At 55.6% G+C, this 25,373-nt stretch overlaps 1 protein-coding gene across 1 annotated transcript; it reads right to left on the reverse strand.

The window, feature by feature from the left end:
- Nucleotides 1-7,025: 7,025 nt before the first annotated feature.
- On the reverse strand, nucleotides 7,026-23,985 carry LOC149449945 (CD63 antigen-like). The gene is made up of 6 exons (XM_089692546.1): nucleotides 23,802-23,985; nucleotides 22,171-22,245; nucleotides 20,687-20,782; nucleotides 13,916-14,065; nucleotides 8,259-8,342; nucleotides 7,026-7,258 (listed from the first exon to the last, which is right to left on the reverse strand). The coding sequence occupies exons 1-6, from the start codon at nucleotides 23,946-23,948 to the stop codon at nucleotides 7,193-7,195; spliced, it is 618 nt and encodes a 205-aa protein (XP_089548672.1). The 5' UTR covers nucleotides 23,949-23,985; the 3' UTR covers nucleotides 7,026-7,192.
- Between the last annotated feature and the right edge of the window lie 1,388 nt (nucleotides 23,986-25,373).

Consider the following 25,373-nt stretch of genomic DNA (forward strand, 5'->3'; position numbering starts at 1 on the left):
CGAGGGACAGGTAAGTGATCGGTGGTGAGGACATTGCTGGACCGAGGGACAGGTAAGTGAAGGGTGGTGAGGACATTGCTGGACTGAGGGACAGGTAAGTGATCGGTGGTGAGGACATTGCTGGACCGAGGGACAGGTAAGTGATCGGTGGTGAGGACATTGCTGGACCGAGGGACAGGTAAGTGGCTGTATTTTAAGTCAGCAGCTACAGTTTTTGTAGAGATACTACCAGACCCAGCAGAGGTTGTAGGTTCAGATCAGGGTCCTGCATCCTCAGCTACATCCAGTATACAGCTCAGCAAGAAGAGATTCTGCCAGACCCAGCAGAGGTTGCAGGTTCAGATCAGGGTCCTGCGTCCTCAGCTACATACAGTATACAGCTCAGCAAGAAGAGATACTACCACACCCAGCAGAGGTTGTAGGTTAGATCAGGGTCCGGCATCCTCCGCTACATCCAGTATACAGCTCAGCAAGAAGAGATACTACCACACCCAGCAGAGGTTGTAGGTTAGATCAGGGTCCTGCGTCCTCAGCTACATGCAGTATACAGCTCAGCCAGAAGAGATCCTACCACACCCAGCAGAGGTTGCAGGTTCAGATCAGGGTCCTGCATCCTCAGCTACATGCAGTATACAGCTCAGCCAGAAGAGATACTACCAGACCCAGCAGAGGTTGCAGGTTCAGATCAGGGTCCTGCGTCCTCGGCTACATCCAGTATGCAGCTCAGCAAGAAGAGATACTACCAGACCCAGCAGAGGTTGCAGGTTCAGATCAGGGTCCTGCGTCCTCAGCTACATGCAGTATACAGCTCAGCAAGAAGAGATTCTGCCAGACCCAGCAGAGGTTGCAGGTTCAGATCTGGGTCCGGCATTCTCCGCTACATCCAGTATACAGCTCAGCAAGAAGAGATACCAGACCCAACAGAGGTTGCAGGTTCAGATCAGGTCCCTGCGTCCTCAGCTACTTCCAGTATACAGCTCAGCAAGAAGAGATACTACCAGACCCAGCAGAGGTTGCAGGTTCAGATCAGGGTCCTGCGTCCTCAGCTACATGCAGTATACAGCTCAGCAAGAAGAGATACTACCAGACCCAGCAGAGGTTGCAGGTTCAGATCAGGGTCCTGTGCCCTCAGCTACATGCAGTATACAGCTCAGCAAGAAGAGCTACTACCAGACCCAGCAGAGGTCGCAGGTTCAGATCAGGGTCCTGCGTCCTCAGCTACATGCAGTATACAGCTCAGCAAGAAGAGATTCTGCCAGACCCAGCAGAGGTTGCAGGTTCAGATCAGGGTCCTGCGTCCTCAGCTACATCCAGTATACAGCTCAGCAAGAAGAGATACTTCCAGACGCAGCAGAGGTTGTAGGTTAGATCAGGGTCCTGCGGCCTCAGCTACATGCAGTATACAGCTCAGCAAGAAGAGATTCTACCAGACCCAGCAGAGGTTGCAGGTTCAGATCAGGGTTCTGCGTCCTCAGCTACATCCAGTATACAGCTCAGCAAGAAGAGATACTACCACACCCAGCAGAGGTTGTAGGTTAAATCAGGGTCCTGCGTCCTCAGCTACATGCAGTATACAGCTCAGCCAGAAGAGATACTACCAGACCCAGCAGAGGTTGCAGGTTCAGATCAGGGTCCTGCGTCCTCAGCTACATGCAGTATACAGCTCAGCCAGAAGAGATACTACCAGACCCAGCAGAGGTTGCAAGTTCAGATCAGGGTCCTGCGTCCTCAGCTACATGCAGTATGCAGCTCAGCAAGAAGAGATACTACCAGACCCAGCAGAGGTTGCAGGTTCAGATCAGGGTCCTGCGTCCTCGGCTACATCCAGTATACAGCTCAACAAGAAGAGATACTACCAGACCCAGCAGAGGTTGCAGGTTCAGATCAGGGTCCTGCGTCCTCAGCTACATGCAGTATACAGCTCAGCAAGAAGAGATACTACCAGACCCAGCAGAGGTTGCAGGTTCAGATCAGGGTCCTGCGTCCTCAGCTACATGCAGTATACAGCTCAGCAAGAAGAGATACTACCAGACCCAGCAGAGGTTGTAGGTTCAGATCAGGGTCCTGCGTCCTCAGCTACATTCAGTATACAGCTCTATGTTCTGGCAGTGGGTTAGGCTCTGCTATACCAGCTCTGCTCTGCCTTTCACAGGAAGCTTTGTATTCTGTGAATGAAATCCAAGCTTCTTCTGGCTGAGGCAGAGATCACAATGTCCTCCTGCCGGCTCAGGATTCGGCATTCCCAATGCAGCTTGGTGTACTGACCAACAGAGGATTGGGGCTTTGTCTTCTCTGTTTTTGTGGCCAGCGAGGACACACTCATTCTCCGTCGGTATGTTGGGTGGTCACCCTTTTTTTTTTTATATTTCATTTCAGGACTCTGCAAGCCAGCATGGCCAAACTGCTGTGTGACCTGGGTAAGGAGACCACCCGATCCAGGCCCGGGGCTCAGCTGACGAAGGCCGCACTGGACAGCTACGAGAAGCAGCTCAGCACTGACCAATGTCCGGCCAGCAGCTCCATCATCAGCTACCTCAAGAGATTGGAGATGGATCAGGTGATCCCGAGTAGCAGCGATCAGCCGGATGGCGCTGCCTCCACCTACCAGAAGGGACTGACCTCTGACCCCAGCGGTGACTTGATCCTTAGTAAAGGTGCTATTAATTATCACAGACCAGAGCCGGCTGCGTCCTCCATCCCCTCCCACAGCCCCCAGAAGCTCCGCCCAGAAGTGAGCAGCGGGTCCTGTTCCCTGATTGGTGATGAGTACAAGCCGGATGAGACCACTTATTTACCGCTGGCCAGTAGCCCCCACAAAGCCAACTTTGCACCTCCCGCGCGGCTGATGTGCACCCCGCCGAAGGTCTGCAGCCCAGAGAGAGACGTCGGGGACAAGATGAACGTCTTCGACGCTTTCGAGAGGAACCGCCCTCCTCAGAGGAGGTTATTCAATGTCCTGGACACATCAGGTGAGCCCACCAACAGTCAAGATGTAGACGTGCCGAAACCTAAGGAGGCCTCCGGGGGGCATCCTCCCCTCCTCCATCACATGAGGAACCTGAGAATTGGTGACAGTCGCCTAAATGGCCAGTCGGCGTTTGACGTTATGTCTGCGACATCCGATTGGTCCATCGCCTCTTTCTCCACCTTCACCTCACACGATGAGCAGGATTTCCGGAACGGCCTGGCTGCTCTGGACGCCAATATCGCCAAATTACAGAGGACTTTACAGAGCGCCGCCCACAAGTAATGTGGAGTTCTGTGAATTGTTTACATTTATTTTTCTAATGAAATATTATTTAATAAAATTGGTTTGAAAGTGTGATGTGTGGAGGCGGGACTTGCTGTGAACAACGAGTAGAGGCGGGACTTGCTGTGAATGGGCTGATTGGGGGGGATGGAGTATGTGTAAAGGTGGGACTTGCTGGGAACAAGCCAAATGGGGGGGGAAGGTGTATGTACAGAGGTGGGACTTGCTGTGAACAAGCAGATTGGGGGATGGAGTATGTGTAGAGGCGGGACTTGCTGTGAACAGGCCGATTGGGGGGGAAAGGTACTTGTGGAGAGGCGGGACTTGCTGTGAATGGGCTGATTGGGGGGGATGGAGTATGTGTAAAGGTGGGACTTGCTGTGAACAAGCCAAATGGGGGGGGAAGGTGTATGTACAGAGGCGGGACTTGCTGTGAACAAACAGATTGGGGGGATGGAGTATGTGTAGAGGCGGGACTTGGTGTGAATAGGCTGATTGGGGGGGAAGGTACTAGTGCAGAGGCGGGACTTGCTGTGAACAATCCGATTGCGGGAAGGAATATGTGTAGAGACGGGACTTGCTTTGAACAGGCCGATTGGGGGATGACGTATGTGTGGAGGCGGGACTTGCTGTGAACAATCTGATTGGAGAACAGAGTATGTGTAGTCCCGGACATCTACAGGTAACAATCCAAACCAAATGTTACTATTTCCAGAGTTTATTAAATGATTGGGTTTAAAGCTGATCTTCACCTGTCCACACCCCACAAATATCCCGCCTCCAGCGCACACAGATTTGGTTTTACCTCCGGATTCCCCCTCCAGCATACATACACATTGGTCTCTCTCCAGCCTCCCTCCTCCAGCCTCCTTCCTCCAGCTTCCTTCCTTCCTCCCTCCCTCCGGCACGCACTGCTTCATAATGATCCGTTTTGATAAATATACCATATGCATTTGGGGGCAGATTTCTCTGTAGCTGTCAATCATTCATCTGTATCGCTTGGAGCAATTTTTTCCCCCTGTGATTTTGTTGCCAACAATGGAAGATCCGCAACACCCTCCATACTCCTCTCCAGTACATAGTGCCCACCGTCATATCCTCCACACTCCTCTCCCACGCATACTGACCACCGTCATACCTCCACACGCCTCTCCCGCACACACTGACCACCGTCATACCTCCACACGCCTCTCCCGCACATACTGACCAACATCATACCCTCCACACTCCTCTCCCGCGCATAGTGCCCATCGTCATACCCTCCACACTCCTCTCCCGCGCATAGTGCCCATCGTCATACCCTCCACACTCCTCTCCCGCGCATAGTGCCCATCGTCATACCCTCCACACTCCTCCCGCGCATAGTGTCCATCGTCATACCCTCCACACTCCTCTCCCGCGCATAGTGCCCACCGTCATACCCTCCACACTCCTCCCGCGCATAGTGTCCATCGTCATACCCTCCACACTCCTCTCCCGCGCATAGTGCCCACCGTCATACCCTCCACACTCCTCTCCCGCGCATACTGACCACCGTCATACCCTCCACACGCCTCTCCCGCGCATAGTGCCCATCGTCGTACCCTCCACACGCCTCTCCCGCGCATAGTGCCCATCGTCATACCCTCCACACTCCTCTCCCGCGCATAGTGCCCACCGTCATACCCTCCACACGCCTCTCCCGCGCATAGTGCCCACCGTCATACCCTCCACACGCATCTCCCACGGATAGTGTCCACCGTCATACCCTCCACACGCCTCTCCTGTACATACCGCCCACTGTCTTCACCCTCCATACTCCTCTCTCACACATAGTGCCTACTATCATACCCTCCACACTCCAGCCTCCTCTAGCTTCCTTCCTCCCTCCGGCACGCACTGCTTCATAATGACTCAGTTTTGATAAAGATGCCATATGCATCTCTGTAGCTGTCAATCATTCATCTGTATCGCTTGGAGCAATTTTTTTTCCCCCTGTGATTTTGTTGCCAACAATGGAAGATCCGTAACACCCTCCATACTCCTCTCCAGTACATAGTGCCCACCGTCATACCCTCCACACTCCTCTCCCGCGCATACTGCCCACCGTCATACCCTCCACACTCCTCTCCCACGCATACTGCCCACCGTCATACCATCCACACACCTCTCCCGCACATACTGCCCACCGTCATACCCTCCCCACTGCTCTCCTGTACATGCCGCCCACCGTCATCACCCTCCATACTCCTCTGCTGTACATAGTGCCCACCATCATACCCTCCACACTCCTCTTCCATGCATAGTGCCCACCGTCATACCCTCCATACTCCTCCTTTACACAGTGTCCACAGTCACCCTCCACACTCTTTTCCTGTACATAGTGCCCAACATCATACCCTCCACACTCCTCTCCCACGCATACTGCCCACTGTCATACCCTCCACACGCCTCTCCCGCGCATAGTGTCCACCGTCATACCCTCCACACGCCTCTCCCGCGCATACTGCCCACCGTCATACCCTCCACACGCCTCTCCCGCGCATACTGCCCACCGTCATACCCTCCACACGCCTCCTGCGCATAGTACCCACAGTCATACCCTCCACACGCCTCTCCCACGCATAGTACCCACAGTCATACCCTCCACACGCCTCTCCCGCGCATAGTGTCCACCGTCACACCCTCCACACGCCTCTCCCGCGCATACTGCCCACCGTCACACCCTTCACACGCCTCTACCGCGCATAGTGCCCACCGTCATACCCTCCACACTCCTCTCCCGCGCATATAGCCCACCGTCATATCCTCCACACTCCTCTCCTGTACATAGTTCCCAGCGTCTTACCCTCCACACTCCTCCCTGTACATAGTGCCCACCGTCTTACCCTCCACACTCCTCTCCTGTACATAGTACCCACAGTCATACCCTCCACACGCCTCTCCCGCGCATACTGACCACCGTCATACCCTCCACACGCCTCTCCCGCGCATACTGACCACCGTCATACCCTCCACACGCCTCCTGCGCATAGTGCCCACCGTCATACCCTCCACACTCCTCTCCCATGCATAGTGCCCACAGTCATACCCTCCACACGCCTCTCCCGCGCATAGTGTCCACCGTCACACCCTCCACCGTCACACCCTTCACACGCCTCTACCGCGCATAGTGCCCACCGTCATACCCTCCACACTCCTCTCCTGTACATAGTTCCCAGCGTCTTACCCTCCACACTCCTCCCTGTACATAGTGCCCACCATCTTACCCTCCACACTCCTCTCCTGTACATAGTACCCACAGTCATACCCTCCACACGCCTCTCCCACGCATAGTGTCCACCGTCACACCCTCCACACGCCTCTCCCGCGCATACTGCCCACCGTCACACCCTCCACACTCCTCTCCCGCGCATATAGCCCACCGTCATATCCTCCACACTCCTCTCCTGTACATAGTGCCCAGCGTCTTACCCTCCACACTCCTCCCTGTACATAGTGCCCACCGTCTTACCCTCCACACTCCCTCTCCTGTACATAGTGCCCACCGTCACCCTCCACTCTCATCCCCTCTATAAGGTGCCCTGTAAGACACTTCTTTAGCATGGTTTGTTTTACCCCCAATCTCTCCCGCTCTGGAATGGACACACTTTGTACAGAGAAGAAGATGGGGATTCTGATGCTGGACTCGTCTCCCATCCACAATGACGTCCCAATGGCCTCACATCTGGCGTTTACGTGAATTTCACCAATAAATATTTAGTTTTGACCCCAATGACATCACCGAACACACAAGTGTGATGAATCTTTTATTAAGAGGATTGCGACCTTCCAGGATAATCACCGATCTCCTCCCCTCCGCTGGAGGACATCTGTGCATGAAATATTTACAGGACAGGCAAGTGATATTAATGAGTGACACCTTCCACGCCGCTCACACGGACACGTAGTTTTCCACTCCGCTCACACGGACACGTAGTTTTCCTGCAGAATCTTTACAAGAAGACAGGAGAGGATGATGCCGAGGATCTGCAGAGAGAAGACCAGGCCGGGTCACATGGGGAAAGGTTGGAGAAGTAATGGGGATGGTGATGGTGGGATTGGGTCAAGCCTACAGAAATGAACACCCCATCAATACCAGTCCTGTCCTATGGGGGCAGCATCATTTAGACCTTTCCTCCCCAGCCTTGCTTTCCCTGCCCCTCCCTCCTCTTTCATTCATTGGATTTCAGTTCTTTTAGTCATGGAGGGTCAGCATCACATTAGGGCGGAGCGTATGCAAATCCAGCCTGCCTAGGAATGCCCACCCATCAAGACATTGATATTTGCATAACTCCTCCCAAGAAGCAGCCCACTGCTTGGATTAAAATTGGGAGGAGTATTAAGCCCGGCCATACATGGGCAGAAATTCAACTGATTTTTCATCCGAAAGAATAATCGGCCGATTTTCGCTCTGTTAGTGGGGTCAATGGCACCGGCCGATTTTCGTGGTTCCTCCCCTTTTCGGTGATCGAGCGTGTTGGAAAACATGTGAAAAACGACCGATTTTCAACTCAATGATGGTGAAATCGTACGATCGTTTTTCCGAAAATAATATGCGCCATGAGCCGCGACCTGGAAGGAACAGAAGTTTCGCCTGTTATATGGGGTGAACTTTATGACTCGGTTGGCCGATTTTTTAAATCAACGATGGCGCCATCGGATTACCGAGCGAACGTTTCTGACTTTCGGACGTAAAATCGTTCGGAATTCGAACCATGTATGGCCTGCATAAGGCAGGGGTGCTGTGAGGATTTCAGGAAGCTATGTATAGCACCCTGCTGGCCCCTCCCCCTCTCCATGATCTGCATGCATTTGCATAGAGGAGCACAGAGATTTGGTGATGACATCACTGGGACTAAAATAAAGGTATGCAATTAAAACCAAATAATGTTGATGTTATTAAAGAACAGGTCCCTGTGGCTGCCGAGACCCCAAATTTAGAGCCCTCCTCCGTGGCACACGCTGTTGTCCTAATCCAACATATTACCTGTGAGAAGCCAAGACCAACTCCTACCGCGCCAATCACTTCGACGTGATCAGAAATCCACGTCTGCAGCTTCATCACACAGCCCTGCAAGACAAGCACCCATTAAAGCCCGACTCCAACTCCAGCTTTGCTTTAGACAGAACCGGGAACACCATCCATGACCCCCCGAGACACTAGAACAAATGAGGGGAGCGGGGTCACCGGGACAGGAAATGGGTGTAGTATCCCAGCCATACATCATAGGGTGACCGGACCTGCCATGTAAGCGATGCGACAGCTGACATCCATCCAAAAACATCAGTTATGCTTGCCACGATCGTTCCTCAATTATCGCTCTTGAATAGAATTTATAGGAGGAGTCACTGTATCAAACAACACACTGCAACGTAGATGTGACCCCTTGTATTGGAGGTTGGTATAGGCATGACCCCTTACACTGGCATCTGGTGTGGGCATGACCCCTTATGTTGGCGGTTGATGTAAATGTGACCCCTTATGTTGGCGGTTGATGTAAATGTGACCCCTTATGTTGGCGGTTAATGTAAGCATGACCCCCTCACAATGACTGATGTAGACGTGGCCCCTTACGTTGGCAGTTGGTGCAGAAGTGACCCACTATAGGGGTGGTTGGTGTAGTGCAGTGGTTCTCAACCTTTCTAATGCCGCGACCCCTTAATACAGTTCCTCATGTTGTGGTGACCCCCAATCATAAAATTATTTTCGTTGCTACTTCATAACTGTAATTTTGCAGTGGGAGGAATAGTGCCCCATCGTTGGTGTCAGTGGGGGGGGGGAATAGTGCCCCATCGTTGGTGTCAGTGGGGGGGGGGGGGGAATAGTGCCCCATCGTTGGTGTCAGTGGGGGGGGGGGGGGGAATAGTGCCCCATCGTTGGTGTCAGTGGGGGGGGGGGGGAATAGTGCCCCATCGTTGGTGTCAGTGGGGGGGGGGGGGAATAGTGCCCCATCGTTGGTGTCAGTGGGGGGGGGGGGGGAATAGTGCCCCATCGTTGGTGTCAGTGGGGGGGGGGGGAATAGTGCCCCATCGTTGGTGTCAGTGGGGGGGGGGGGGAATAGTGCCCCATCGTTGGTGTCAGTGGGGGGGGGAATAGTGCCCCATCGTTGGTGTCAGTGGGGGGGGGAATAGTGCCCCATCGTTGGTGTCAGTGGGGGGGGGAATAGTGCCCCATCGTTGGTGTCAGTGGGGGGGGGAATAGTGCCCCATCGTTGGTGTCAGTGGGGGGGGGAATAGTGCCCCATCGTTGGTGTCAGTGGGGGGGGGAATAGTGCCCCATCGTTGGTGTCAGTGGGGGGGGGAATAGTGCCCCATCGTTGGTGTCAGTGGGGGGGGGGAATAGTGCCCCATCGTTGGTGTCAGTGGGGGGGGGAATAGTGCCCCATCGTTGGTGTCAGTGGGGGGGGGAATAGTGCCCCATCGTTGGTGTCAGTGGGGGGGGGAATAGTGCCCCATCGTTGGTGTCAGTGGGGGGGGGAATAGTGCCCCATCGTTGGTGTCAGTGGGGGGAGGAATAGTGCCCCATCGTTGGTGTCAGTGGGGGGAGGAATAGTGCCCCATCGTTGGTGTCAGTGGGGGGAGGAATAGTGCCCCATCGTTGGTGTCAGTGGGGGGAGGAATAGTGCCCCATCGTTGGTGTCAGTGGGGGGAGGAATAGTGCCCCATCGTTGGTGTCAGTGGGGGGAGGAATAGTGCCCCATCGTTGGTGTCAGTGGGGGGAGGAATAGTGCCCCATCGTTGGTGTCAGTGGGGGGAGGAATAGTGCCCCATCGTTGGTGTCAGTGGGGGGAGGAATAGTGCCCCATCGTTGGTGTCAGTGGGGGGAGGAATAGTGCCCCATCGTTGGTGTCAGTGGGGGGAGGAATAGTGCCCCATCGTTGGTGTCAGTGGGGGGAGGAATAGTGCCCCATCGTTGGTGTCAGTGGGGGGAGGAATAGTGCCCCATCGTTGGTGTCAGTGGGGGGAGGAATAGTGCCCCATCGTTGGTGTCAGTGGGGGGAGGAATAGTGCCCCATCGTTGGTGTCAGTGGGGGGAGGAATAGTGCCCCATCGTTGGTGTCAGTGGGGGGAGGAATAGTGCCCCATCGTTGGTGTCAGTGGGGGGAGGAATAGTGCCCCATCGTTGGTGTCAGTGGGGGGAGGAATAGTGCCCCATCGTTGGTGTCAGTGGGGGGAGGAATAGTGCCCCATCGTTGGTGTCAGTGGGGGGAGGAATAGTGCCCCATCGTTGGTGTCAGTGGGGGGAGGAATAGTGCCCCATCGTTGGTGTCAGTGGGGGGAGGAATAGTGCCCCATCGTTGGTGTCAGTGGGGGGAGGAATAGTGCCCCATCGTTGGTGTCAGTGGGGGGAGGAATAGTGCCCCATCGTTGGTGTCAGTGGGGGGAGGAATAGTGCCCCATCGTTGGTGTCAGTGGGGGGAGGAATAGTGCCCCATCGTTGGTGTCAGTGGGGGGAGGAATAGTGCCCCATCGTTGGTGTCAGTGGGGGGAGGAATAGTGCCCCATCGTTGGTGTCAGTGGGGGGAGGAATAGTGCCCCATCGTTGGTGTCAGTGGGGGGAGGAATAGTGCCCCATCGTTGGTGTCAGTGGGGGGAGGAATAGTGCCCCATCGTTGGTGTCAGTGGGGGGAGGAATAGTGCCCCATCGTTGGTGTCAGTGGGGGGAGGAATAGTGCCCCATCGTTGGTGTCAGTGGGGGGAGGAATAGTGCCCCATCGTTGGTGTCAGTGGGGGGAGGAATAGTGCCCCATCGTTGGTGTCAGTGGGGGGAGGAATAGTGCCCCATCGTTGGTGTCAGTGGGGGGAGGAATAGTGCCCCATCGTTGGTGTCAGTGGGGGGAGGAATAGTGCCCCATCGTTGGTGTCAGTGGGGGGAGGAATAGTGCCCCATCGTTGGTGTCAGTGGGGGGAGGAATAGTGCCCCATCGTTGGTGTCAGTGGGGGGAGGAATAGTGCCCCATCGTTGGTGTCAGTGGGGGGAGGAATAGTGCCCCATCGTTGGTGTCAGTGGGGGGAGGAATAGTGCCCCATCGTTGGTGTCAGTGGGGGGAGGAATAGTGCCCCATCGTTGGTGTCAGTGGGGGGAGGAATAGTGCCCCATCGTTGGTGTCAGTGGGGGGAGGAATAGTGCCCCATCGTTGGTGTCAGTGGGGGGAGGAATAGTGCCCCATCGTTGGTGTCAGTGGGGGGAGGAATAGTGCCCCATCGTTGGTGTCAGTGGGGGGAGGAATAGTGCCCCATCGTTGGTGTCAGTGGGGGGAGGAATAGTGCCCCATCGTTGGTGTCAGTGGGGGGAGGAATAGTGCCCCATCGTTGGTGTCAGTGGGGGGAGGAATAGTGCCCCATCGTTGGTGTCAGTGGGGGGAGGAATAGTGCCCCATCGTTGGTGTCAGTGGGGGGAGGAATAGTGCCCCATCGTTGGTGTCAGTGGGGGGAGGAATAGTGCCCCATCGTTGGTGTCAGTGGGGGGAGGAATAGTGCCCCATCGTTGGTGTCAGTGGGGGGAGGAATAGTGCCCCATCGTTGGTGTCAGTGGGGGGAGGAATAGTGCCCCATCATTGGTAATAGTGACACCAATGATTGGGCACTATTCCTCCCACTGACACCAACGATGGGGCACTATTCCTCCCACTGACACCAATGATGGGGCACTATTCCTCCCACTGACACCAATGATTGGGCACTATTCCTCCCACTGACACCAATGATACTTACCTTGCTGACCCCTGCTCCAGCCTGGGCTCGCTCCCTCCCTCTCCCATGGTACAAACACTTACCGGTCAGATGTCTTCCTTCTCCGGCCGCTTTCCTCCTCTTCACTCGCTCGTGCTTCGCGGTGCCGCTCGGCTCCTCCTTTCCAAGCTCCACCTCCTCGCCGGTGATTGGCCGCCTGTGTGCCTCTCTTGAGCTACAGTTCCGGCGGCCAATCACCGACGAGGAAGGATTGATCCCGGGGGTGTGTCCAGATGACAGGGACGGCATGTCATCCCGCCCACACCTGCAGACGGATCAAGGAGCGGTGTCTCGGTTCCTAAGGCCATCGGAAATATGTGTTTTCCGATGGTCTTAGGCGACCCCTGGGAAAGTGTCGTTCGACCCCCAAAGGGGTCGCGACCCCCAGGTTGAGAACCGCTGGTGTAGTGGGACTCCCGATGTTGGTAGTTGATGTAAATGTGACCCCTTACGTTACCAGTTGATGTAGACGTGACCCCTTACACTGGTGGTTGGTGCAGAAGTGACCTACTGTAGTGGCGGTTGGTGTAAATGTGACCCCTTACTTTGGCGGTTAATGTAGGCATGACCCCTCACAATGATTGATGTAGGTGTGACCCCCTGAACATTAGCAGTTGATGTAGACTTGAGCTTTTATGTTGGGGGTTGATGTAGACGCGATCCCTTACATTAGAGGTTGATGTAGAGGCGACCCTTTACCTTGGTGGCTTATTCAGACGGGACCCCTATGTTGGTGGTTGATGTAGTCGTGACCCCTTACACTGGTGGCTGCTGCAGAAATGACAGACTATGTTGGTGGTTGACGTAAATGTGACCCCTTAGGTTGGTGGTTAATGTAGGCATGACCCCTCACAATGATAGATGTAGACGTGATCCCTTACATTAGCGGTTGAAGTAGAGGTGACCCTTTACCTTGGTGGCTTATTCGGATGGGACCCCTTCCATCTGAATAAGCCACCAAGGTAAAGGGTCACCTCTACATCATGTTGGTGGTTGATGTAGACGTAACCCCTTACACTGATGGTTGGTGCAGAAGTGACCCACTACGTTGGCGGTTGGTGTAAACGTGGCCCCTGATGTTGGTGGTTAATGTAGGCATGACCCCTCACAAAAGTGATTGATGTAAATGTGACCCTTTACATTTGTGGCTTATTCAGACGGGACCCCTTATGTTGGCAGTTGAAGTGAGCGTGACCCCTTACACTGGTGGTTGTGTTGCTATGCCATTGTGGGGATTTCTTTTTACAGAATAAATGTGCAACATTTTAGTTACATGTGTTTTTGGAAGCTAGGCCTCCCCTATTTATATGCTAATGAACCTGTTGGACTGGTTCATGAAGCTCAGGACAGGAAATGATGCTACAGGAAGTAGGGGGAGGGGAAAGAGGACTTGGAAACAGCCAATTGCTGAACAAAGGAAGCCTTATCAGGAGTTCTAGAAGACTCTGAGAAGCAAGGAGCAGTAAGAAGACTCCATCACCAGGAAGAACCAAGTTTTGTGCATGCCTATCACATACATTGTACATGCCTATTTGTCAGGAAGGCTACATATATCTTCTGCATGTTGTAATACTCTATGTCATATTTTCCTGAGGTTGTATGTAGTTTGTGTGAGTTCAGCATTTCTGTTTAGTAAAGCATTAATACACTACAGAGGTTTTAATGCTTTTACCGCAGAGAACCCTAAGCAAAATGGTGGTCGGTGCTGAAGTGACCCCTTATGTTGGCGGTTGGTGTAGATGTGGCTTCTTTCACATACTTAATAAAGAGCAGATGCTGCCTCGCAGTCCATTGATGGCCCATTGAAAACAGTTCTGTCTGGAGTTGGGGATCCGGCTGGCCTCCTGGGGGCTAAGATTCTAACCACACCAGATAATTATTCTCCCACCCTGCCCCACCCATCCCACCTACCTGTGTATAGATGCGGTCACTGCGCGCCCCCTCACCACACTTCAGCTGAACGGTCTTGCAGCAGCTGGGGGGCACCGAGTCGGAGGACACCCCAGAACTGGTGTTGACGTTGAACCAATCCGTGAAATTCCTGGCACCACAGCACTGGAACTGAAGACAAGAAGAGGAAGAGCGGACGGTCAGGGAGGCTCCTGGGACTGGAGCAATAGGAGAAAGAGGACTCCCCACCCCCAAAGAGCTATTTAACCTGAGCTGGAAAAATGATTTTTGAAACTTTAAAAGATACATTTACAAACTCGCAGCAAACAAATCATGCAGAATCTGACTGGCTGCAACTTCTAATGCACACTGTGAGGATCTCACAGTGTGCAGTGACATCAGAGGAAGTCATTTGTGTCCAGGAGAGGAGCCGGTACGCCTGCGCGAGACGGGAAAGGGAGGGGCCGGTACGCCTGCGCGAGACGGGAAAGGGAGGGGCCAGTACGCCTGCGCGAGACGGGAAAGGGGGGGGAGCCCGTACGCCTGCGCGAGACCGGAAGGGGGGGGGAGCCCGTACGCCTGCGCGAGACCGGAAGGGGGGGGGAGCCCGTACGCCTGCGCGAGACCGGAAGGGGGGGGGAGCCCGTACGCCTGCGCGAGACCGGAAGGGGGGGGGAGCCCGTACGCCTGCGCGAGACCGGAAGGGGGGGGGAGCCCGTACGCCTGCGCGAGACCGGAAGGGGGGGGGAGCCCGTACGCCTGCGCGAGACCGGAAGGGGGGGGGAGCCCGTACGCCTGCGCGAGACCGGAAGGGGGGGGGGAGCCCGTACGCCTGCGCGAGACCGGAAGGGGGGGGGGAGCCCGTACGCCTGCGCGAGACCGGAAGGGGGGGGGAGCCCGTACGCCTGCGCGAGACCGGAAGGGGGGGGGGAGCCCGTACGCCTGCGCGAGACCGGAAGGGGGGGGGAGCCCGTACGCCTGCGCGAGACCGGAAGGGGGGGGAGCCCGTACGCCTGCGCGAGACCGGAAGGGGGGGGAGCCCGTACGCCTGCGCGAGACCGGAAGGGGGGGGAGCCCGTACGCCTGCGCGAGACCGGAAGGGGGGGGAGCCCGTACGCCTGCGCGAGACCGGAAGGGGGGGGAGCCCGTACGCCTGCGCGAGACCGGAAGGGGGGGGAGCCCGTACGCCTGCGCGAGACCGGAAGGGGGGGGAGCCCGTACGCCTGCGCGAGACCGGAAGGGGGGGGAGCCCGTACGCCTGCGCGAGACCGGAAGGGGGGGGAGCCCGTACGCCTGCGCGAGACCGGAAGGGGGGGGAGCCCGTACGCCTGCGCGAGACCGGAAGGGGGGGGAGCCCGTACGCCTGCGCGAGACCGGAAGGGGGGGGAGCCCGTACGCCTGCGCGAGACCGGAAGGGGGGGGAGCCCGTACGCCTGCGCGAGACCGGAAGGGGGGGGGGAGCCCGTACGCCTGCGCGAGACCGGAAGGGGGGGGGGAGCCCGTACGCCTGCGCGAGACCGGAAGGGGGGGGGGAGCCCGTACGCCTGCGCGAGACCGGAAGGGGGGGGGGAGCCCGTACGCCTGCGCGAGACCGGAAGGGGGGGGGGAGCCCGTACGCCTGCGCGAGACCGGAAGGGGGGGGGGAGCCCGTACGCCTGCGCGAGACCGGAAGGGGGGGGGGAGCCCGTACGCCTGCGCGAGACCGGAAGGGGGGGGGGAGCCCGTACGCCTGCGCGAGACCGGAAGGGGGGGGGAGCCCGTACGCCTGCGCGAGACCGGAAGGGGGGGGGGAGCCCGTACGCCTGCGCGAGACCGGAAGGGGGGGGAGCCCGTACGCCTGCGCGAGACCGGAAGGGGGGGGAGCCCGTACGCCTGCGCGAGACCGGAAGGGGGGGGAGCCCGTACGCCTGCGCGAGACCGGAAGGGGGGGGAGCCCGTACGCCTGCGCGAGACCGGAAGGGGGGGGAGCCCGTACGCCTGCGCGAGACCGGAAGGGGGGGGAGCCCGTACGCCTGCGCGAGACCGGAAGGGGGGGGAGCCCGTACGCCTGCGCGAGACCGGAAGGGGGGGGAGCCCGTACGCCTGCGCGAGACCGGAAGGGGGGGAGCCCGTACGCCTGCGCGAGACCGGAAGGGGGGGGAGCCCGTACGCCTGCGCGAGACCGGAAGGGGGGGGAGCCCGTACGCCTGCGCGAGACCGGAAGGGGGGGGAGCCCGTACGCCTGCGCGAGACCGGAAGGGGGGGGAGCCCGTACGCCTGCGCGAGACCGGAAGGGGGGGGAGCCCGTACGCCTGCGCGAGACCGGAAGGGGGGGGAGCCCGTACGCCTGCGCGAGACCGGAAGGGGGGGGAGCCCGTACGCCTGCGCGAGACCGGAAGGGGGGGGAGCCCGTACGCCTGCGCGAGACCGGAAGGGGGGGGAGCCCGTACGCCTGCGCGAGACCGGAAGGGGGGGGAGCCCGTACGCCTGCGCGAGACCGGAAGGGGGGGGAGCCCGTACGCCTGCGCGAGACCGGAAGGGGGGGGAGCCCGTACGCCTGCGCGAGACCGGAAGGGGGGGGAGCCCGTACGCCTGCGCGAGACCGGAAGGGGGGGGAGCCCGTACGCCTGCGCGAGACCGGAAGGGGGGGGAGCCCGTACGCCTGCGCGAGACCGGAAGGGGGGGGAGCCCGTACGCCTGCGCGAGACCGGAAGGGGGGGGGAGCCCGTACGCCTGCGTGAGACCGGAAGGGGGGGGAGCCCGTACGCCTGCGCGAGACCGGAAGGGGGGGGAGCCCGTACGCCTGCGCGAGACCGGAAGGGGGGGGAGCCCGTACGCCTGCGCGAGACCGGAAGGGGGGGGAGCCCGTACGCCTGCGCGAGACCGGAAGGGGGGGGAGCCCGTACGCCTGCGCGAGACCGGAAGGGGGGGGAGCCCGTACGCCTGCGCGAGACCGGAAGGGGGGGGAGCCCGTACGCCTGCGCGAGACCGGAAGGGGGGAGGAGCTGGTACACCTGTGCAAGACTGGGGGGGGGGGGGAGGAGCTGGTACACCTGTGCAAGACTGGGGGGGGGGGGAGAAGCTGGTACACCTGTGCAAGACTGGGGGGGGGGGGGGGGGAGAAGCTGGTACACCTGTGCAAGACGGGGGGGGGGGGGAAGGCTGGAGCCGGAGGTTAGCTTTTAAAACCCAACAAAGGCCGATCCTCCCTCCCAGGGGCCCTTTTCTTCCTCGATATGAAGTTTATTAAGTGTTCCTTAATTATCATGTAATACGTTTTATATTTAACCTCCATCCAGTCCTGCCGATCCCTAATTGCTTTTCTTTGTGAAGTAGTTCTGGGCAGGAAGCGTCCGGCCTCATTATGACTTGGCAGAGCTTTGTTGTCACCGCGGAACAACTACAACCAAAACCAGCCGCGAGTCCAACCATTAATTAGCGGGAACTTCCCGCCTTTCTCAGAGCTCAGCGAGGCTGGAGTGGGAGAGGAGATCCCAACGTGTGCCAAGAGGACGGGGATCCCAACGTGTGCCAAGAGGACGGGGATCCCAACGTGTGCCAAGAGGACGGGGATCCCAACGTGTGCCAAGAGGACGGGGATCCCAACGTGTGCCAAGAGGACGGGGATCCCAACGTGTGCCAAGAGGACGGGGATCCCAACGTGTGCCAAGAGGACGGGGATCCCAACGTGTGCCAAGAGGACGGGGATTATATATTGTTCTCTGCACATTTCACACGGCCAACAGACCAGCACACCCTGCCCCCAACCAGGAAAGTTCCGTACTGGACAGATATAGCACTTTTATTCCAGTTTTAATTTCATTTTTATGTTTTTATTAACTTTTATTTTATGCTAAAAAACAAAAAAAAAAAAAACAAAAAAAAAAAAAAAAAAAACAGGGCTATAACGAAAGGAAAAACAACCAACTGTCCTGCAGGAGGGCAAACCCATCATGGCCGCTACTCTGTGTTCTTTCCCATACATTCCGGTTATGGCAATCATGGCGCTGTGCAGTGTAGTCATACGACTATCCTGGAGGAGGAGAAGGTTGCTCGTCCCTCTGCACCGATCTCTCTCAACCAATGTTCCTCTAGGGGTCGCTGAAGAGCAGCGGCAGATCTACCGACCACCAAACATAGGGATGCAGTCTATACCAGCTGCCACCTATAGGGGTCCCGTCTACACCAGCTGCCACCTATAGGGGTCCCGTCTACACCAGCTGCCACCTATAGGGGTCCCGTCTACACCAGCTGCCACCTATAGGGGTCCCGTCTACACCAGCTGCCACCTATAGGGGTCCCGTCTACACCAGCTGCCACCTATAGGGGTCCCGTCTACACCAGCTGCCACCTATAGGGGTCCCGTCTACACCAGCTGCCACCTATAGGGGTCCCGTCTACACCAGCTGCCACCTATAGGGGTCCCGTCTACACCAGCTGCCACCTATAGGGGTCCCGTCTACACCAGCTGCCACCTATAGGGGTCCCGTCTACACCAGCTGCCACCTATAGGGGTCCCGTCTACACCAGCTGCCACCTATAGGGGTCCCGTCTACACCAGCTGCCACCTATAGGGGTCCCGTCTACACCAGCTGCCACCTATAGGGGTCCCGTCTACACCAGCTGCCACCTATAGGGGTCCCGTCTACACCGACCTCCAATCCAAGGGTCACCTGTGCACCGAATGCCAATCTCAGGGGTCATCTCTATACCGACAACAAATCAAAAGGGGGGGGTCACCCCTACAACTAACAAATTGAATAGGCTATTGGGACAACATCCACCAATCTAAGTGAAGTTCTATAGCAACTGCAAATGTAAGGGGTGACCCTCTGCACTGACCACAAATCTAAAGGGTCACCTCTGCGCCAACCGTCAAAATCAAAGGGGGGGGGGGGGTCACCTCTGCACCGACCACAAATCAAAGGGGGGGGGGTCACCTCTGCACCGACCACAAATCAAAGGGGGGGGGGGGTCACCTCTGCACCGACCACAAATCAAAGGGGGGGGGGTCACCTCTGCACCTACCACAAATCAAAGGGGGGGGGGTCACCTCTGCACCTACCACAAATCAAAGGGGGGGGGTCACCTCTGCACCGACCACAAATCAAAGGGGGGGGGGGTCACCTCTGCACCGACCACAAATCAAAGGGGGGGGGGGTCACCTCTGCACCGACCACAAATCAAAGGGGGGGGGGGGTCACCTCTGCACCGACCACAAATCAAAGGGGGGGGGGTCACCTCTGCACCGACCACAAATCAAAGGGGGGGGGTCACCTCTGCACCGACCACAAATCAAAGGGGGGGGGGTCACCTCTGCACCGACCACAAATCAAAGGGGGGGGGGTCACCTCTGCACCGACCACAAATCAAAGGGGGTCACCTCTGCACCGACCACAAATCAAAGGGGGTCACCTCTGCACCGACCACAAATCAAAGGGGGTCACCTCTGCACCGACCACAAATCAAAGGGGGTCACCTCTGCACCGACCACAAATCAAAGGGGGTCACCTCTGCACCGACCACAAATCAAAGGGGGTCACCTCTGCACCGACCACAAATCAAAGGGGGTCACCTCTGCCCCGACCACAAATCAAAGGGGGTCACCTCTGCCCCGACCACAAATCAAAGGGGGTCACCTCTGCCCCGACCACAAATCAAAGGGGGTCACCTCTGCCCCGACCACAAATCAAAGGGGGTCACCTCTGCCCCGACCACAAATCAAAGGGGGTCACCTCTGCCCCGACCACAAATCAAAGGGGGGGGTCACCTCTGCCCCGACCACAAATCAAAGGGGGGGGGGTCACCTCTGCCCCGACCACAAATCAAAGGGGGGGGGGTCACCTCTGCCCCGACCACAAATCAAAGGGGGTCACCTCTGCACCGACCACAAATCAAAGGGGGTCACCTCTGCACCGACCACAAATCAAAGGGGGTCACCTCTGCACCGACCACAAATCAAAGGGGGTCACCTCTGCACCGACCACAAATCAAAGGGGGTCACCTCTGCACCGACCACAAATCAAAGGGGGTCACCTCTGCCCCGACCACAAATCAAAGGGGGTCACCTCTGCCCCGACCACAAATCAAAGGGGGTCACCTCTGCCCCGACCACAAATCAAAGGGGGTCACCTCTGCCCCGACCACAAATCAAAGGGGGTCACCTCTGCCCCGACCACAAATCAAAGGGGGTCACCTCTGCCCCGACCACAAATCAAAGGGGGTCACCTCTGCCCCGACCACAAATCAAAGGGGGTCACCTCTGCCCCGACCACAAATCAAAGGGGGTCACCTCTGCCCCGACCACAAATCAAAGGGGGTCACCTCTGCCCCGACCACAAATCAAAGGGGGTCACCTCTGCACCGACCACAAATCAAAGGGGGTCACCTCTGCACCGACCACAAATCAAAGGGGGTCACCTCTGCACCGACCACAAATCAAAGGGGGTCACCTCTGTACTGATAAATCTAAGAGGTCATCTGGATGCCAACCACCAATCTGAGGGCTTACTTTGACACCAACCACCAATCTGAGGGGTCACTACAATTTATTTTCTGGTCATTATTATTCATTTAATTTTATGATTCAGTAAATTATTCTTTTATTAGAAGTCTCTGCAACCTACTGATCCCACTGATGTACCATGAGCTGCACAGCTAAGACTTTTAGGGGATTCCCCGAGACCTAAAAGCAATTTCAAGGGTTCCTCGGTGATAAAAAGGTGGAGAAGATTTATTCTACATTCCAGCACATGCATGGACAGTGATGTTGGAGAATATCTCAGATGAAGAACATCATTGGTGGTCACTCACCTCTTGCTGGACACCGTCCAACCCTCGGGTTATCGGCCGGTCTTTTCCATATTTATCCATTATCTTCATAAACCTCTGAAGGACGTTACGCTGCAGCTGCAAGAAGACGACTCCTATTACTACAGAACATTGCGGCCAGGGGGGAGAACACAATGACTGTTCAGGTAATGTCTCCGAAATTCGGGATGTCTAGTATACTCAGAGATGACAAATAAAAAAAAAATTTAACAATTGTGTAAAAATAAAGTGTGTGGTGGATCACAGAGTGCAATGCGATATATTCTACAATGTATCAAAATCATCAGATTCAGGTTGGCTTTTTCTCCCATAAATGGAATCCACAGCTAGGATTACTAAAGGAATAATATAGGGATATTGGGATCCAGAAATATTTCCAAGTTTGTGATAGAACCTGTCCACCCCCCCCTCCCCTCCCCCAAAATGGCCGCAGTTCTTTACAGCACTTAATTTCCTTACCTATGGACCAGTGATGGTCAACTTAGCTTGGTCAACCAGATATAGGGCACCTTATGTGTCTGTGGCCTTGATGCCACCCAAGGGCTGTATATAATGTTCATTAAATGTAATTCTACAGAAGACATAGTCTGAAGATGTAAATGGTTGGAGACCGGGTCCTACAGGAGGTGGCCGGAGACCGGGTCCTACAGGAGGTGGCCGGAGACCGGGTCCTACAGGAGGTGGCCGGAGACCGGGTCCTACAGGAGGTGGCCGGAGACCGGGTCCTACAGGAGGTGGCCGGAGACCGGGTCCTACAGGAGGTGGCCGGAGACCGGGTCCTACAGGAGGTGGCCGGAGACCGGGTCCTACAGGAGGTGGCCGGAGACCGGGTCCTACAGGAGGTGGCCGGAGACCGGGTCCTACAGGAGGTGGCCGGAGACCGGGTCCTACAGGAGGTGGCCGGAGACCGGGTCCTACAGGAGGTGGCCGGAGACCGGGTCCTACAGGAGGTGGCCGGAGACCGGGTCCTACAGGAGGTGGCCGGAGACCGGGTCCTACAGGAGGTGGTTGGAGACGGTTCTACAGGAGGTGGTTGGAGATGGTTCTACAGGAGGTGGTTGGAGACTGGTGTCATGTTTTAGGTGACAGAAAGACTGGGGACAAGTCACATTAGACTGCTAAAGATCACTGCTATTAAGGCTCCTTCACAAATCCATGCTCCTACTACCAACTGGGTTGATGGAGGAGTTTAGTAATTTTTCTTTTCTTCAACCCGTGGTTAAAAGGTGTAATGTATGGCCAGCCTAAACTTGAACTCAAGTCAGATTTTAGACAAGATAAAGAGAACCTATTCTAGGAGAAATGCTACAACACTAGAAGGGAGGTCATAACTTCTACTCTGGAGTACTTGTTCCAGAACATTGACTCAGGAAGTAGTGAAGATGGCGGATTAGCATGAAGATAAGCAGCACACAGAGGTATCAACAACAGCAAGGTCACTATCAATGCAACTATTGGTCACTTACCATGTCCCTGTAGGAATACGCCGATATCCCCACTACGATCTCTATGGCGAACACCAACAGCATGATCCCTGTGAACTGAGAGAGCAGAGGTCTCATCTATAGAGTGGTGGGCAGAGGGTAGGAACCCATATCGATGAGCATCCATTTTCATTATAAATAGGACAATCAAACAATTGTCCTGGTTATGGTTTTCTGTACTTGCATTCCTCTATTCAAAGAAGCCAAATTAGGATTTGGCAAACTGTGGCCTTTCAGGTCCTGAAGAACTACAAGATGGACATCTCATTCCAGAACCATGGTGATTAATAGGCAGTTGCCCCGCCCTGGCCAATAATATGGAGTTGCCCCACCGTGGCCAATAATATGGAGTTGCCCCACCGTGGCCAATAATATGGAGTTGCCCCACCGTGGCCAATAATATGGAGTTGCCCCACCGTGGCCAATAATATGGAGTTGTACCTCGGTACATGAGGCCAGGCATTTGCTTGCACCAGGAGGAACCAAGGACCCACTGCACCAGCGTAGGGTCTGACAATGGGTCCAATGACTTCATCCTGATACCTAATGGCAGTCAGGGTGCAATTTTCTAACCTGTAGAGGTCTGTGTGTCGCTCTATGGATATGCCTCCCCAGACCATCACTGACCCCTCCCAGTTTGGTTTGTCTCCCTCTCTCCCCAATTACCATTAATATGGAAGTGTCCTCCTTTAACATCCTCCACTCTTTTGGGAAGACTTTCCACAAGATTTTGGAGTGTCTGTGGGAATTTGTGCCTATTTGTGAGGTCAGGTCCTGATGTTGCATGAGAAGACCTGGCTCACCATTGGAGTCCCAATTCATCCCAAAGGTGCTCAGTAGGGTTAATGTCAGGTCTCTGTGCAGGACACTCCCGTTCCTCCTCACTAGACTGGTCAAACCTTGTCTGTATGGAGCTGGATTTGTGGACACCTGACCATCATATGAGCTTGTAGGGCATCCTATTCCAAAACCATGGCCTTGAATGCTTCCCCTCCATGGCCCTTAATATGGAGTTGCCCCCTTTGTGGCCATAACATCCTCCAGTCTTCTGGGAAGACTTTCCATAAGATTTGAGTGTCTGTGGGAATGTGTGCCCATTTGTGAGGTCAGGTACTGATGTTGGATGAGAAGACCCGGCTCACTATCAGAGTTCCAGTTCATCCTAAAGATGATCAGTAGGGTTAAGGTCAGGGCTCTATTCAGGACACTTGAGTTCCTCCACACCAAACTGGTCATCCATGTCTTTATGGAGCTGGCTTTGTACACAGGGGACAATCATGGGGATGGGGGAACAGAAAAGGGTCTTCACCAAACTGTTACCACAAGGTTGGAAGAGCCCAATTGTCTACAATGTCTTTGTATGATGGAGTATTACTGGGACCCTTCACTGGAGACACCTGACCATCATTAGGAGGGGGTTCACATACTTTGGGTCACACAGTGTACATTCACAGATCAGATGGGATGACCTGGCTTGAACACGGACAAGTGAACAGCACAAGGAGTTAACTCCCTTTGAAGTTCCTCAGCAGATCAATGGCCACCCACACATTTCGTCTATTAGAATTGTCCTTCAAGATGGCGGTTAAGCGATACTTTGGAGAAGTACTTACGATTTTGATCAAGATTGAGTTTTCTTTGATCACGGCTACAGCGCCAAATCCAGACAGGAAGAAGATGATCATTCCCACAACCGTTAGTACCAGAGGGGCGCCGGAGGAGGTCTCGGTGATGACCACGGAGATATCTGACAACTTCATCTGTACCGAGGCTCCAAGACATATCAGTGCAACGCCACTCGCCTATGGCAGAGAGACAAACCACATGACACATGTTCCTCCTGTGGGGGTAGACTTTCACTGAATGAAGAAAAGTTCATTCAATGGACCTTAACCAGAGTTCTGGGCTTTTCCCTGCAGCAATATTCCAGACAGAACCTCACAGGGTCACTACGTGTAGCACCGTCCGAGTTCTGGGCTATTCCCTGAAGCCAGATTCCGGGAAGAACCTCACAGGGTCACTACATGTAACAATCTGAGTTCTGTGCTATTCCCCGCAGCCAGGGAGAAGATTTGAGCTGGGAAGGGGGGGTGGATTTGAGGGAGAGGATTTGTGCTAGGAGGGGGATGTGGATTTAGAGGGGGGGGGGTTGGTGAGAGCATTTGTGCTAGGAGGGGGGTTTGGGGAGGGAGAGGATTTGTGCTACGAGGGGGATGTGGATTTAGGGGCGGGGGGGTTTGGTGGGAGGATTTGTGCTAGGAGGGGGGTTTGGGGAGGGAGAGGATTTGTGCTAGGAGGGGGATGTGGATTTGTGCTAGGAGGGGAGTTTGGGGAGGGAGAGGATTTGAGCTGGGGGGGGATTTGCACTGGTAAGGGAATTAATGCTGGGGGGGTGAAGATTAGTGCTCATGTTTTATGGGCGGGGAAATGTTTTTGACACCTAATGCACTTTTTTTTTTGGGAGACACCATTCGGCATATTCGCCCTGGGCTCTAGATGACCATATCCCGACACTCGGTCAGATTGTAACATGTATGGTGACCCCTGCAGAGAAAAAACATGGAGGGGGGCCCCTGCAGACCTTCCTCTACCAATGCCAGGGTCCTGGCCGTCTCCGCTTTGACCAATCTGAAACACGCATACACTAAGAAACCTCAGAACACCTGAATGGCATCTTTTACATCAGCAACACAAAGAATTGAAGCCATTGGATTGACATGGTAGCCAGGAAACTGGCATTTTAAAGGGCTGCGTCACACGATCACCTACATGATGGCCCTCCTTAGAGTCATTCTCAGAAATTTCAGTGATGACATTTGCAGCGTTTGGTGCTCGCCGGCTTCAGCCGTGGCTCAGGTTATCTAGTGAAGCTGCGGATGACCATGACACACCAGAGATTTTATAGCAGCCAAGAGATATATTGTAGTCACCCTCAGTCACAACTCTGGACCACCGGTGAAGGTCATTAGATCTGGAGCTGCTACAATGGGACTCAGCCAGAGGAGAGGATGGATATGGGGGTCTCCTGTTGGGGGGGGAATAACCCAAAAATACAATGATAATAATCCAGAGAAATGATCTCACCCAGAAGAAGAGGATGACGAAGAAGAATCCACCTTTAATACAGACCAGGCTGTCTGAAGATTTGTTCGGTTTTCTCATGCTGGAGTCGAATGGAATCAAAG

Source organism: Staurois parvus, unplaced genomic scaffold (genome assembly GCF_062004578.1).
Source record: "Staurois parvus isolate SC_StPar_1 unplaced genomic scaffold, SC_StPar_1.0 ptg000593l, whole genome shotgun sequence".
NCBI lineage: Eukaryota > Metazoa > Chordata > Amphibia > Anura > Ranidae > Staurois > Staurois parvus.